Here is a 14616-nt window from a genome sequence, read left to right on the forward strand (position 1 = left end):
ACTCAGATGGTGCCGTTCATGGTCCCTCAACAACCAGTGCAAGTGTGAGTCCCTTTGAAGTTTACTGGTGACCCTACTGAGATCAATACCCTGGGTTGGCAAAGAGTGGGGAGACAATCAGGTAGAGACCTGGGGAAAATGACTTTGAAAATAAAAAGCCGTATCTTTTCAGGCTCGGGGGAGAAATGTGACCTCCCAGCCCCAGGAGCCAGGTCCTGGGCTAGACCCCAGAGAGCCAAACACACACAGAAGGGCTGTGATTGAAATCCCTCTCCTTGTGTTTTGCTGCTGCTGTTTGAAACCAACTCTGTTTGCTTTCAGAAGTGCTGTTTTGTGTTTCTGCCGTGACATGTGAATCCCAATCTTGCTGGGAAGCTGCAGAATGGGCACCCCAGGACCTGGTCTGATGTGCCCTGAGGCCTCCCCCATGACTGGCAGGACAGACTGGGTACTGGCTCAGCCTGCTCCCTCTCAGATGGGCCTGTGAGCTGCCAAGGGGGATGTGGATCTGTGCAAACTCTCAGGCTGAGCCCTGCCTTGGTGCTGGATGGCCCCACATTCACCCCTTCTCTTCCTGTGACAGGGACAAGGACCTTGCCAGCTGCCCGACAGGATTCAGTGGGGCTCATCTGCTGGAGCCCCCAGACGATGAGGAGGGTCAAAGGTAGCACAAGCTGCTCTCAGCAATCCGGATATTAACAGGGTTGCAACACCACTTAGAAGAATTTGAAGGGTCAAATTCCACCGGAGTGTAACATCTTTGAACTCAGCTGTTTTAGACCTCCAGTGAATCTGGAGCAGCGTTTTGGAAGGGTGACACCTTAACACAGACCTGTTTAAAGGAGTTAATGTGTGACTGGCCCCAAACCAGCTGGAGCAGGCAGATGGCTTGCCCTGCTGGAGCTGGTTTTGGCAGCTGGGACCCCGTGCAGTTCTCAGCAATGCTGATGTGAATCCAGAAGAAAGCAGCTGAGAGCAGAAGGATTGCAGTTGGCTTGCATCATCTGCAGAGCAGGATTAGCCCTTTTTTTATTGCAGATTCCCAGAAGATGGCTACCCTGGGCTTTCTCTGGATATGATGTCCATATTCTGAAATGCAGCCAACATCCTGCTACTAAAATAAACCCCACAAATGCACCATGTCTGGAACCGTCGCGATTAAGAGACACCAAATAAGAAAATAGTCAGGACACAATGGATTTATGTCAAACACTGAACTGTTTGAAGTGTGTCCCTTTCCTTTAAGAGACCCTACTACTGGCTAATGTCCAGATGCCACGGAAAATCCGCTCCCCTCTGTGCAATGTGGAATTCAGGATACAGCTAAATTAAACACTAAAGAGCCTTTTGCAGTCAAATTACTTTTTATTTAAGTGTCACACTATGGGATCAGATGATCAGAGCCATCCATGGATACAGCACATGGATTTGGGGCTTGTAAATATGGAGAACAAACCAGAATAGTCATTTTAAATAGCTCTCCTTGCGTGATGGTCTGACTGCAAAGAAAGTTACTGTATTCCAGAGTAGTAAGTGCATTAGCAAAACATGCTAATGACCTTAAACTAACCATAGTGACCCTTCCTGCAATAACAGTGGCTTCTCTATCGGGTACACAGGGTTGGTTTTCCTGTATAAACCCAAATAAGGGTTCTCAAGTCCATCCTAATGACTGATGTGGCTTCCTCAGACCCAGGAAGTCAGTGTTTCCCTGCTGCCTGTGTCCCCAAAGTATAATTAATATTCAATAATTTCTAAAAACATACTTTCAAAAAACAGAATGTCTAATAATATTTTAAATAGCCACTATTTTTTGCATAGACAGTCACATAAACAGGACTGTTTGCACCATTATTTGTCCCAGCTTGCTAGAACAGATGTACTTCTGCAAGAAGAGTTAGAGAGAAGCTCGAAACTGGTGTTTACAGTGGATAATGGAACTTGTCAAAAAGGCAGTTGCCTCTTTAAAACCAAAGCAGTGAGAAGTGTGGCATCTCTTTGGCACCCAACAGCCTCGCAGGGCCTGTGTTCCTCTCTGCTGCTGGGAAATAGGGGTTTTCTTTGATGGCTTCTTTTACGTTGCAGCTTTAGGGTAACTCAGCTGTTTAAACACAGCCCTGAGCACACCTTTCTCTTCTACTTTTTGCTGCCATGATTGATTTGCTCAAGCTGATGAGTGTATATCTCCCAGCTCGGTGTCATTGGTGCTGGGCAGAAGCCACAAAGCCTGATGAGCTCGGAATCACAGAATCATTTAGGTTGGAAAAGCCCTCTAAGAGCGAGTCCAGCCATTAACTCAGCACTGCCAGGTTACCCCGTGTCTGTGAGCGCCACATCCACGTGGTTTTTGAACACTTCCAGGGATGGCAACTCCACCACTGCCCTGGGCAGCCTGTTCCAGGGCTGGACAACCCTTTGGGTGAAGAATTTTTCCCAAATACCCAACCTAGACCTCTCAGGGACGTTTTCTCTTGTGCCATCACTTGTCACCTGGGAGAAGAGACTGACCCTCCCACCTGGCTACAATCTGTTCCCAGGTAGTTCTGTAGCGCGATAAGGTCCCCCCTGAGACACTTTTTCTCTCTCCGGTCCCATCCCGGGGTGGTTCGTGCGCGGTGTCCCCGGCAGGTGGCACTGGAGCCCCGCAGGTCCCTCCAGGCGCTCCCGCAGCACCGGGAGCAGCACCGAGGACGGGAGGGGACGGAGAGGGGGGGGATCCGGATCCCCTTTTCCAGCCGTTCTTGTCTCCGCCCCTCGGGCTCAGCACTTTGGCCCTGCCTCGTTCCGTGAGTATTTGTATTTTTCCGTGCCGACAAGACCCTAATGGGCGTCGGGTGTTTGTTAAAAATCCGGGGGAAATCACGATGTTTGCCAAATACGGCCCAAATATATGCCAAATATTTGGCAAATACTTTGGAAGAATGTTTGCTAAATAGTGAAAAATGCAATATATACTAGTCAAAGGGGACGCAATATGAAAAAAACAGTACACAGAAAAAAGGAATAGGAGTTAGAAAAATGTAGGTGGGCACTATATAGACAAGAAACTGCTTATTAAAAGCCCTGGGGTGTTGTCTTGACTCTCTAATTCCAATGTCTCAAGTTGATTCTCAAATGGGCAACCCGAAGCCATGATTTTGCTGTGGAACCAGCACCTGGGCAGACACTCAGCCACTCACCATGGTGTAACCTCAGTACAGTCACACCTCACCCTGTGATATTGTTTAGTAATAACAGCTGTTTTTTATTTTGTTGTACCTTAAGAGAGAGAAATGCTTTTGACTTGTTCTGTATTTCAGAGCATCTTCCTCCTGCTTTGTTCACTAAAGATGGGGCCAGACATATTAACTGCAGTCGTAAATATTATTTTTACAACAGCAGAATATTTATCTTGCTGCATGGGTTGGTCGAGTTCGGGGCTGCAGACTTAAAAAACAGCTTCCCTGCCCTGAAGAGCCCAGATACTTAATTAAGGCAGATAAGGCAGGACAAATAAAAACAAGACAAAACTCCTCTTGCTTTGAACCACCTCTAGGGAGCAGGTCTTGGCAAAAGAAAAGAGGGATTGTAAAGCTGTAATAATAATAATAATAATGATAATTAATTGTATTTATAAAGCATCCCCTAATGGCTCTGGATGCTACACAACGATTTTAAATACAACTGAAAACAGCAACCATTATGAGAAGCCAAATAAAGAAGGGCTTTAAAAATAAAGTGGTTTTTTTTTTACAGTAGGTAGTAAGGTTTCAGTGGGCTGGTTTGGGGCTCTCCTGCAGCATGGACACAGGGACATCAGTTGGAAGCAGCTGAGGATCCCACAGTGAATTCTGCAGGCTTGCAGATTGCAGGCTTTGATTGCAAAGAGTAAATACATTTTACAGCCTGGTTTGCATGTCACCGTCTCTGCTTTATTTCCTTTCTGTACCCCAGCCAGCCAGACGGTGTAACTCAACGCAGCCCAATTTACATTTATATTTCTGGACTGGCTTGCAGGTTTTTCTGCCCTCATTTGTTAGGGGTAAACATGTATTTATGTTCGATTTTGAAAATAAAGAAGGGAAACACTTGTTCTGAGGGTTTTGGGAGGGCTGGTCCTACCCTCACCGCCACATGGGGCCAGCGGGATGTCACAGCATGGTTTGGGTTGGAAGGGACCTTATTGTTCCACCCTCGTACTAAGGGGTGGGAGATCTTCCACTAGAGCAGGTTGCTCAGAGCCACATCCAGCCTGGCCTTTGCTTCCAGGGATGGGGCATCCACAGCTTCTCTGGGCAACCTGTGCCAGCGCCTCATCACCCTCACAGGGGAGAATTTCTCCCCAGTATCCAATCTACCCCTGCCCTCTGTCAGTGGGAAACCATTCCGCGTTGTCCTGTCACTCCATGCCCTTGTCCAAGCCGGGATCGGGGCCGGTCCGGGGCGGTGCAGAAGGAAGCGGTGCGGAAGGAAGCGGTGCAGAGGGAAGCGGTCCGGGATCGGGGCCGGTCCAGGGCGGTGCAGAGGGAAGCGGTGTAGAAGGAAGCGGTCCCAGTCCGGGATCGGGGCCGGTCCGGGTGCGGTGCAGGGGGAAGCGGTGTAGAAAGAAGCGGTCCCATTCCCGGGACCGGGGCCGGTCCGGGGCGGTGTAGAAGGAAGCGGTCCCAGTCCCGGGATCGGGGCCGGTCCGGGGCGGTGCAGAGGGAAGCGGTCCCAGTCCGGGACCGCTCCCATTCCCGGGATCGGTCCCATTCCCGGGATCGGTCCCATTCCCGGGATCGGTCCCAGTCCGGGGCGGCGCTGCCCGGGGCGGGGGCGGGCGCGGGGCCGCGCGGCGCAGCAGCGCCCCCTGGCGGGCGCGGGGCGGCGCGTGCTCGTGCGGCGGGCGCGGAGCGCGGCGGGAGCGGTGCGGGAGCGGAGCGGGATGGCGGGCGCGCTCACCGACCTGCTGGGAGAGGTGCTGGTGGCCGCGGACGGCGAGGAGGTGGCCGTGTCGGCGCTGGCCGCCCGCGGGGTCTCCCTGGTGGGGCTCTACTTCGGCTGCAGCCTCGGCGGCCCCTGCGCGCAGCTCGGCGCCAGCCTGGCCGCCTTCTACGGGCGCTTCAGGGGGGAGGCGGCGGCGGCCGGCGGGCAGCGCCTGGAGATCGTGTTCGTGTCGGCCGAGCAGGAGCAGCAGCAGTGGCAGGAGGCGGTGCGGGCCATGCCCTGGCTGGCGCTGCCCTTCGCCGACAAGCACCGCAAGGTGAGACCCGCGGCCGGGTGGGGGGCGCGCCGGGGGCTTTGTCTGGGGGCGGGGGGCGCCTTCCAGAAAGTTCCCCCGGGAGCAGGGAAGGGGGTGTCGGCTGCTGTCCCGCGGGGCGACAGCGCCTCGCCGGGCTCCTGCGGGGCCTGGGAGCCGCAGCGCTGGGGGAGCCCCGCAGGCTCCGTCCCGCACGGGTGAGGGGCAGGAAGCCCTGGGCTGCGGGTCGTGGCTTGTCGGGGGTGGTGGCACCGCTGGCCTCGAGGGGTCCCGCAGGGGAGCGCGGCTGCGGGCGAGGCGTGAGCGGAGCAGCTCCTGCGAGCCCGGACGCGGGGCACGGCACTGCTCAGGTGGGAACCGGAGCTTGGTGTGGGCTGGGGACGCGGTGCCCGGGGGCTCCCGAGTGGTCCGGGCACGGAAAGGGGCTGTGGCCTCCACCAGCCGAGGGAGGACACGCGGTGGTTGGGGAGCGAGTGAGCCCGGCTCGGCCGGGAGCTGCTGGCGAAGCTGCCCGGCCAGTTTGTGGGATGGGGTTCGTTGCTCTCGTTTCGCACTCGGTGTGTTCAAATACTCTGCAAGATACAGCCTCTCATCTGGAGAGTTTAATCAGAGGGACACATAATGGACAAAAAGCGCTGTTAAGACCCCAGGCAGGGCGGGGTGTGAGGGACGGGGAGGCACAGGCTGAGCCTCCGGTTCCCAACGAGCTCGCGACGTTTGTAGTTTAAAAAAAAAAAATCCTCTTTACAAATCTAATCTCTGGAAGCAATTGGTCAAGAATTAAAAGATGGTGCCCCACAGTGCCATTTCTAAACATCTTTCCAGCGAGGGATTGTGGCTGCTGGTGTGGAAGCAGCGGGCAGGCTTTGGTTTGGCTTTGGTGAGGCTCGTTCTCCGCTTCAGTGGGGTTGGGGTAACGCCGGTACCTGCGGGGTCAGGGGCGGCTGAACCCCCTCAGGCATCCCCTGTGTTTGGATGTAGCGAGGCTGTGTTGGGATGAGAGGGATGACTTCTTCCTGAATGGGTCTCCCAACCCGGCTCTGCCAGCACTTTGCTGTCTTCTTTAGGCAAAGGAGTCGTTTAAGGAAAAGTTGGCTGTCTCTGGCAGCGCTGAGTGATGTCCCTGCCGCTGAGAAGGGACGTAGCTTTGAAACTCGGATTTGGCTTTTTTTGCCTCGTTTGCTGCATTTTTTTTGTCACTAAGCCCCCGGTTCGTTGAAAGCTCTCACGTGTTTAATGCCATGCACCTGGATGATGATGCTGCCGAAGGGCCCCAGTTTGCCCCTTTGAAGTCCAGACACTTCTAACTGGGAGCTCGCCTGAGTGGTTGGGATCCGAGATCAGTTTCATTAATCAGAGAAGCTGTAACAGAAGCTTCTTCCTTCAGAGAAATTACAGTTTAATTCAGGTTTCTTTAAAACCAAACCGTCTTCCTACAGGGACATAAAAAGACTGTGGTTCCAATTAGTAGCTTACCATTTCCCTACTGAACATTTTAGATTATTTAGATGGTGGGACTTCTGCTTGCCATATTTGCTTTAAAAATTCCACTGCAACGCAGTTAAATGGTTGGGAAATTGTAGAAGTGGAAGGTGGCATTAATTTTACATGCTGGCCAGTGCTTCCATCTATTAGATTGGAAGAAAACATGAAATAAAAAGATTATGGGGTCTTAAACCCTTATTCCAAGAAGCCCTGAGTTAAATTCAGGATTATTTTTGTGTGGAGTGTAAAGTAATTGAAGTTCGTGCTGTATATTTTCAAAACTAAGCAGATGTGATGTGGCTTTGGAGGAAGCTTAATCTATGGATAACAGAGAACCTATTTGTAAGTTGTAAGGGCAATTATGTCAGGATATCAGATTTCTAAACAGGAGATTTATAACCTGCAGCTCAGGCAGTTAGAAGTTTCCTTGTGTAATAGGCTGATTTTTTAAATAGTCGGGTTAATGACCTGACTCTCCAGAAAAGCACAAACTTTCTATTTTTCAAAAACATGCCAGGGAGAGCTGGGGATGTCGAGCATATGTTCAGTAACTCATGGGCTTAATTTGTTTAAAAACAAAAGCATTAGAGGAATGTAGGCAGTGCTTTTGAGTTATGGTTCCTTTGCACCAAGGGATACTCCTAAACCCCAGTGAATTATATAGATTTATGGGAAGAAGGGGATATTATAGATGCAGAGTAGAGAGAGCGAAAGGGTTGGAAACATTGAGAGCTGTGTCCCTGAGCTCTCAGCTCCCTGAGCCTGTGGAAGGAGGCTTGGAGGTTGCAGGGCTTGGCTGGGAGAAGCTCTGCCCAGCAGGGTCTCATGTGGGTGATGCCAGGACTCAAAGAGTTCCAGAAGTCCCTTCCAGCCAACGCTTCCCGTTGTGGGTTGGTTACTTTATCTACTGAGATCATGAAAGCTTTGGGGAGAGAGGATGGCTTCCTGTCCTGTATTGGCTGTAGCATCACTTTTGTTGCTCAGAATTATTGAAAAATATGTCTACTTATCATTGTGCACGTTCTCTCTCTGGTGTACTCTGCATTTTTCTACATTTCTCCTTCTTCCAAACCCCGGGCATCAAGTGTTGATAGATCCTAACAACCAGGCTCCTTTCTGGGTTTGCAGTAAAATTCCCACAGTCCTAAAAGTAAATTAGCATCGTACTCTCATGGTTATTGGGGAAAGTAGTATGAATTGTCAAAGCAAACAGCCACTCTGCGTCGAATGCCTCAGTAACTCAATAATGCCGGGGTGCAGTTACCAGGGACAACCAGTTCAATTTGAGTAACTTTAGCATACAGCAATTTCTGTCTCCAAACCAGTAATAAAAGAAAGCAGTACAAGTCAGCAAACATCTGGACGTGGGGAAAGCCTTTGATTAATGAGGAGGATGGCATTATGCCTCCATCTGAGCCACAGCCAGACCTATTATTGGGTGTTTTTCTTTCAAGGACAAAACCGTAACGTGCCAAATGAGATTGGAGGCCTTTAGCTCGTGATACACGTCCCTCAATTAAGCTGTTCAGCCCCGGATTTGGGCAGCTCGACGTAGCTGCTGGTAATTGATTTGTCCTCCGATAGCGCCTGGCATTGCTGAGCAGGACGTGGGGGAGAGATGCTGCTCCGCGTCTCTGTTCGTTTGGGGTTTTGGTTTAACATCACCCCGTTGTTATCTGCTTGCATGAACATCTGCTCAAGTTCTGGAGGGTTGATTTAATAACAGCTTTAATTCCTGATTGCTACTGGGAGCCTCAGTAATGTAAACAGCCCCCATCTGTCTACATGCCCTGATGTCCCCCAGCGCCCACAACGAGGTATCTCCCTTCCTGCTGTCGGAAGGATCCCAGACTTCTCCTGGTGAGCTCCAGACCATCCCTGCTGCGGAGTCCACCTACACTCGGGGTGAATTTGGGTGCTCTTCAAGGGCTTATGGCACTCAGGCTGTTGGAGGAGGGCAGAGCGTGCTGTCCTGCTGTGGTCTGTGGGACGTTTTGGTCATCTTTGCTAAAAAAGAAAATAAATTGACCACGTTCTTTGTTGAGTAGATCCTCTCACGCTTCTCCTTGTAGGAGAGTTGGTGCTGGAGGAGAGAAAGCTGTAAGCTGGTCTGCACTGGGAGAGCAGCAGTTTATCTTTTGCTGTTCTTTATTTGCCTTTGCTTTTGTTTTTACTTGGCCCAGTCGTCTTCCTCATTCTTTTTAATCCTGAGTTTTCTACTGACGCTTGCTTGGTGCATCCACACAGCGCCAGAGTGGTGTAGGGTTTGTGCTTTGCCTCCTGTTTTGTGTTTGCTCTCCGCTCTATTTAAGCATCTGCTTGAGTGTTGACCAGATTCTTCTTGGGAAGGCAAACCCAGCCTTGGGAAGGCTGAGATACTTCTGTTCCGGATTTAAATAAATGCAAAACATGTTGGCTCTTTTTCTGTGATTATTCAGTCAAGTATCTGAAAACAATGTGAGGATCTCTCTTTGCTCGAGCTGGTAAATAACCCTTCAGTTGGGACAGAATGATTTTCCTTTATATTGAAAGTTGGGTTTATATTATCTCCCACATTCGCTAGTAATGTGTCTTTTGCTGAATGGTGTGACAGAGGCATGTGATGTTTCCCCGTGTGTGAAGATGTTTGTTTTGTCTTGCCCAAAGGAGGGGAAAGGATCAAGTTGATGTTTTGGATTTTGTAGTTTTAGTGTTGATGGGTAAAAAGAGACAAAACTCTTGCTTGTTTGCAAATATATCTTTGAAGCCTTTTACAACAAATACCCGCTCTTTTTTTTTTTTTAATTAATTATGTTCTCTTTTCTCCCCCACATTCTCAAGAAAAAGGTGTTCTCTTTCTCTCTGCTTAAAAAGATCATGTGCTGGAGCCTTTCCTAAAAAGACACCAAGTACTAATTTTGTGGGTAGAGTTTGTGCAAGAAATAGTGGGGAGGAGATAGAAATGTCATTAAATTAGACTGTACACAATTTTTTTTTTTTGTGGAGGAAAAATCCTAAAGCCCTTGATTAGAGTTTAAGGTACACCCTGATATTCAGGGACTCAGAACTTTTCTGTTTGAAATCTCCGTCTGCTGAGATCTGGGAGGCGAGTGGTCAGCACAGATGTGGGATTTGTCTAACAGGAGATTTCGTAAATCACTTGAAGCAGCTTTTGAATTTCATCATATAAAAATATCTAGGTAATCACTTTCAGCTGTATCCCTGACTTTGTATTTCTGGGGTGGGAATGTGTATGAAATCTTTGGCTCGCGGAGCTGTAGATTTGAAAAATATGGTCTTCTCATGACATAAGGCTATTGAGTATGAAGCAAGGCATTAGCAGCACCAACTGATTCTTTGTTTGCTTTGAAACTCGCTGGTTCTGAAACGTAAGAATGGGAGATGTATGAAAGGAGCAGAGGGAAGCCTGTGTGCTGTTTTTCATTGTGGCATCTTAATCCAGATGTTGAAATGAAAATGTTCGTTCAAAAATGCACGGTTGACAATTTCATTTGTTACTCTCAGGTTGCAGAACTAAGCGAAGGAACTTTGCTTTGTAAAGTAATCAGTGCATAGCTCTTCTCCAAAAATGCATTCTTTAGAGGCTGAACATGTAGCAGCTTTACAAAAGAAAGTGCAGAACAATGGAGCATTTTTCTGTGTTGATTTTGAAGAAGTGCAACAGTGAACTTCAATTATGACTGAGGAATAAGCTATTCAGTATTTCCACATTGTGCAGATGACACAGAAGCCAAAACATTTTGAATTCTTGTTGTTGTTGATGCTGCTTTTCCATCTTATTTCTGTGTATGTTTTACACAGCTTTGCAGTGATCCTCCATGCAATTAACAATCCTCTCTTGTGCCAGGACCTAATCCTTCAGTGAAATCCCCGTGTCAGTAGACAGCAAGTCTGGGGACTATCCTGGTTCTGCAAGTGTTGCAAAAACATCACTGTTGTCCTTGGAGGTTGGATTTCCCCGTATGTCCAAACTGTGGCCTACCCAAGTGCTTTCCCTGGGGCAGATTCAGTATTTTAAAAGTCTTGCTGACGTGACGTGGTGTTTACTGCGTCCTTCAGTGGGTAATTGCCCACGTTTGAGGGCCTGCTTGGACATCTTTCCATTGTCCAATTCTCCCAGCTCCAGGGTGGGGAGAAGCAGTGGGAGCTCTCGCTGATCACACACGGTTGAGTGTTGGACTGGGCTTTACACATCCCATTCCAAAAACTGACATCAGGCTTGCGTTGCCTTTGCCTGGTGGCTTCTTCAAGTGGTTTTAGTTTGAAATGCAGTAGCTGTCTCCTTGTTTAGTACTCCAGACAATCCTTTTGTACCATTGCCTGTAGGTATTTCTCGGTGCTGAGAGAGCTTGTGTGAAATCCGTGGTGAGTTCATTGCTCGCAGATTCGGGGTTTGGGCGAGTCCAGGATGGTTTGGAACGTTTTGATCCTTTCTCATGGACAAACTTTTAATGTTTCAAAAGCGGTGCTTGGTGGGATCAGCTCGTGTGGCTGGGGTAAGGTTTCACTTCTCCTGAATTGCATCTGGGTAAAGCTCTCTGTTTTGCATTCCTGTTTTTTTCAGCCATGCTCCCAGCATGGAAGTTGGGGTATGGTTTTAATCTAAGCCAAGTCAGGAGATATTGCACTTTTTGGTGACCAGACCAGGGGGATTCTTGCCCCAACCTTCCTCCCCAGCAATCCAGATTCAACATAGTGATTGTCTCCTCCTTATTGCTAGAGTTTGATGTGAAATGTAGGGAAATAGGGAAACTTAAGAGGGCACGGGAGGCTGTGATACAGCAGGCTGAACTCTAAATTCAAGAAAACAAGTTTGAGCAGCGTTTGCTTGAGCATTTGCTTGATGAGAAGCTCATTGGTGTGTGTGTGTGGATTGCTTCCTCCTCCTTCCCCTCCCCATTTTTTATCAGGGAAACAAGTTCCAAGCAAAATATTCCAAAGTGATATTTAATTACTCTTTAAAATGCAACTATTTGTCTTATCAGCCATGTGGATTTCTATATGCTGCTTTGATTTGACAGTTAGTAGTTTGTAATTTTTAAAAAGCTTACACGCTCCAGGAATCTGTGATTTTTGTGCTTTTGAAAGTCGAGATGTTGAATTAACTGCAGCTTTGAACTATTCACGGGTAATTTCAGGCCCCCCGCTTTCAGCAAATAACAAGCTGACTCCTGAGCTTTCAGGCTGGGTTGAATACTGAATAATCAGGACTTTATAGCTGCGTGCGTTCTCTAAACTGGTTCCATGGCACATCACAGGGTAATGCTCGATAGGTTTGAAATGTTTTTCTCGACAGATCACTTTGTGCTCGTGCCATCTCCAGATAATAACGATTAGGGAAGGAGGGAGCACTGTCAGCCTGGGGAGGGTGCTCGGAGTCCTTACAGCTTGGGCTTTGGGCACATTATTTCCCCTCTGTTCTTGGGGTAGGAGCCCTGATGGGGGATCTACGGGTGTTTTGGGGAGAGATTTTTTCCCTGGCACTGCCTTGCAGAGCGGCTTCCTCTGTGCTGGCTGGAACCGCTGCTTCTCTGCTGATGCTCTGCAGGGAAAAAACACAATTAGAGTTAAATCTCTACGTTGTAAATTAAAGACGGGGTCAGTGGAGAAACTGGGAGTGGGATGAGTTGACAAGTAAGCAAATAGACATGTTAAATTCTCTCGTGGGAAAGTGAATTATACGAGTGTTTCAGATTACAACATGAGCGCCTTGTCTGATAGCTGATCACATTTTCATCATCCCGGTTTTCCAAAGAAAATGTAGTGTCTTATTGATTTGGCATGGAGCACACACAATTAATGGAAGGGTGGAACTAAAAAGATGCAGGAATTTCTGCATGCTCTCACGTCTGTCTTTCAGCACCGTGAACAATTGCAACCAACAATTAATATGTAAAGAATTTGTGGTCTTTATTTAGTGTGAGTGACTGACTGCTCGGTTGCATCAGGGCATTAGCCGAGCGTTTGCAATCTGATCAAGCCCCTGTTTGGAGCTCAGCAAGCCCCTCTGGCCTCAAAACAGAGCAGTGGGATCCCCTGACAAGGCACGGGGTAGTGGGGGTGTGCAGGGTCCCTGCCTGCATGGGGAGGTGGGCAGAGCCCAAACACCACTGGTTAAGAAAGGATGCACTCCGAGTGATAGGTGCCATCACAATTGTGGCTAAATCCAACCTGACTTTAAAATATTTTAATGGAGAAAAGATGCAAAGGTCCCATTTAAAATTAATTTTCCAAGAGTTACCAGATTTTTATTCCATGTCTGAGGCATGAAAAATAGCTGGTGGCATCCTCAGCTGCGAGTGGGGGCTTGGCAGGGTTGGACCCCAGGGAGTGGGTGGCAGCTGGCACAAGGGGTCAGATCCCACCGGGAGGGATCTTGGAGAGGCTTGGCTTCGACAGCTGAGAAGGGAACATTGTTTTATGTTTCAGGGCAAGGATTTAAAAATCTGGGTGAGAATTAAGTAATGTTTGCAGAAGAGAGTAGAAGGCAACTGAAACAAATTGCAACTGCGTGAGAGAGCAGGAGAGAGAAATTTTAGTTCTCCCTTGTTCCCAAGAGATTCCCATTGGAGAGATGAGGTCATAGCCATTACTTCATTAGTGTTAACTCAGGATGCTGACAAATGAGCCCCCTTGATTTGTGCCAGGCCAATTGAAGAGAATACTTCAGTGTCTGTCTCCCCGTGCCTCGGCAGTCGCTGCCCTTGCTGTGACGTTGGCAGAAGCCTGTGCTGATTCCCCAACCAAGCTGATCCAGCTCAGCATTTGCTTTTGAACTGCCACTGCTTCATCCCTCGTGCCAGCTCCGAGTTGGCTTTGATAAATCCTGCTGTGCAGGGATGGGCGAGCAGCAGCCTTGCACTTGCCAGAACCTCTCCATCAACGCCCCAGCCCGTGCCCGGCACGGGGAGCGTTAATGGTACCCAGCGGTCCGAATCCTGCTTCCAGAGCAAACAGGAGGGTGTAGGATCTCACCCTCAGGTCTTACAGTGTTGCTGTGGGAGTCCCTTTTGGAAAAAGTGTGAAATTTATTGTAAAATAAATCCTCGTGCTGAGGATCTTATGGCGGATCTGAGCCGCTAAATCCTCTAAACCTGAGCCTGCAACTTCATTGACAGGGCCTCTCACTTCACTCAGCTCCAAGCTTATGGTTTCACTGCTCCAATATTTTTCCATACATGGAAGCATTCCTGCCCCAGCCTGGGCTAATCCTGACATGCCACTGCATCTGGATGTTAGCTCATTTCTCGCAGCTGACACTGTGCAAAGGCAGATGTCTGAACTTACTTTTGTTTAAAATAGATGTGATTCAGCCAGCAAAAGTCTCACCTCATAGGTAAGCAGGGGGATTAAAAAAAAAGGAAAGAAAGAGAAGGAAAAAAAAAAAAGGTGGTTTTCCATTTTATGAAGCTCCCAGAGCTGTTAGGTGGATGAATTGGCCCCCAGTAATTCCATGCTTTGGAAATGTATAGTATTTAAATTGCAGAGAGGTAACAAACCACGGGGTGTGTGTCTCCGGCACAAGCTGAACCCATCTCCTCGCTGTGGCTCAGTGGGTGGAGAGGAACCCCTACCCATCCCATTGGAGTGTGTTCCAGGTCTCTCCTCTCTGCTCTGATGGCTCTTCAAAGGCTCTGGGCTGTTTGATGTGTGTTTAGTAGCTCAGAGGAGCTGGGACTGCTGCACTCCTGCAGCTGAGCCGGACGCCTTGGCCGTGCCAGAGAAAGAGGTGCTTGTGCTGGTGAGCTGCTGCCTGAGCCGGGGGCCTGTTCATAATCCCTTCCTCACCGGGGCGGGCTGTAAGTTTTAATTAAATGTCTGTGAGGTGCTCTGCCATCCTCTGCTGAAAGGCCCTGCATGAGGGCAGTGCCTTTGAATAAAAGCTAGAGACCTTTCCCACCCGCCGGGAGAGA

At 49.0% G+C, this 14616-nt stretch overlaps 1 protein-coding gene across 1 annotated transcript in view; it reads left to right on the top strand.

Moving 5' to 3' along the window:
* The first annotated feature begins 4846 nt into the window (after positions 1 to 4846).
* The window catches only part of NXN (nucleoredoxin), a 49058-nt gene continuing 39288 nt past the window's right edge, over positions 4847 to 14616 (top strand). Inside the window, exon 1 of the mRNA XM_032707713.1 lies at positions 4847 to 5221. Coding sequence (XP_032563604.1) covers positions 4904 to 5221 — 318 coding nt within the window. The 5' untranslated portion in view covers positions 4847 to 4903. The remainder of the gene's footprint in view (positions 5222 to 14616) is intronic.

Source organism: Chiroxiphia lanceolata, chromosome 20 (genome assembly GCF_009829145.1).
Source record: "Chiroxiphia lanceolata isolate bChiLan1 chromosome 20, bChiLan1.pri, whole genome shotgun sequence".
NCBI classification, from domain to species: Eukaryota; Metazoa; Chordata; class Aves; order Passeriformes; family Pipridae; genus Chiroxiphia; species Chiroxiphia lanceolata.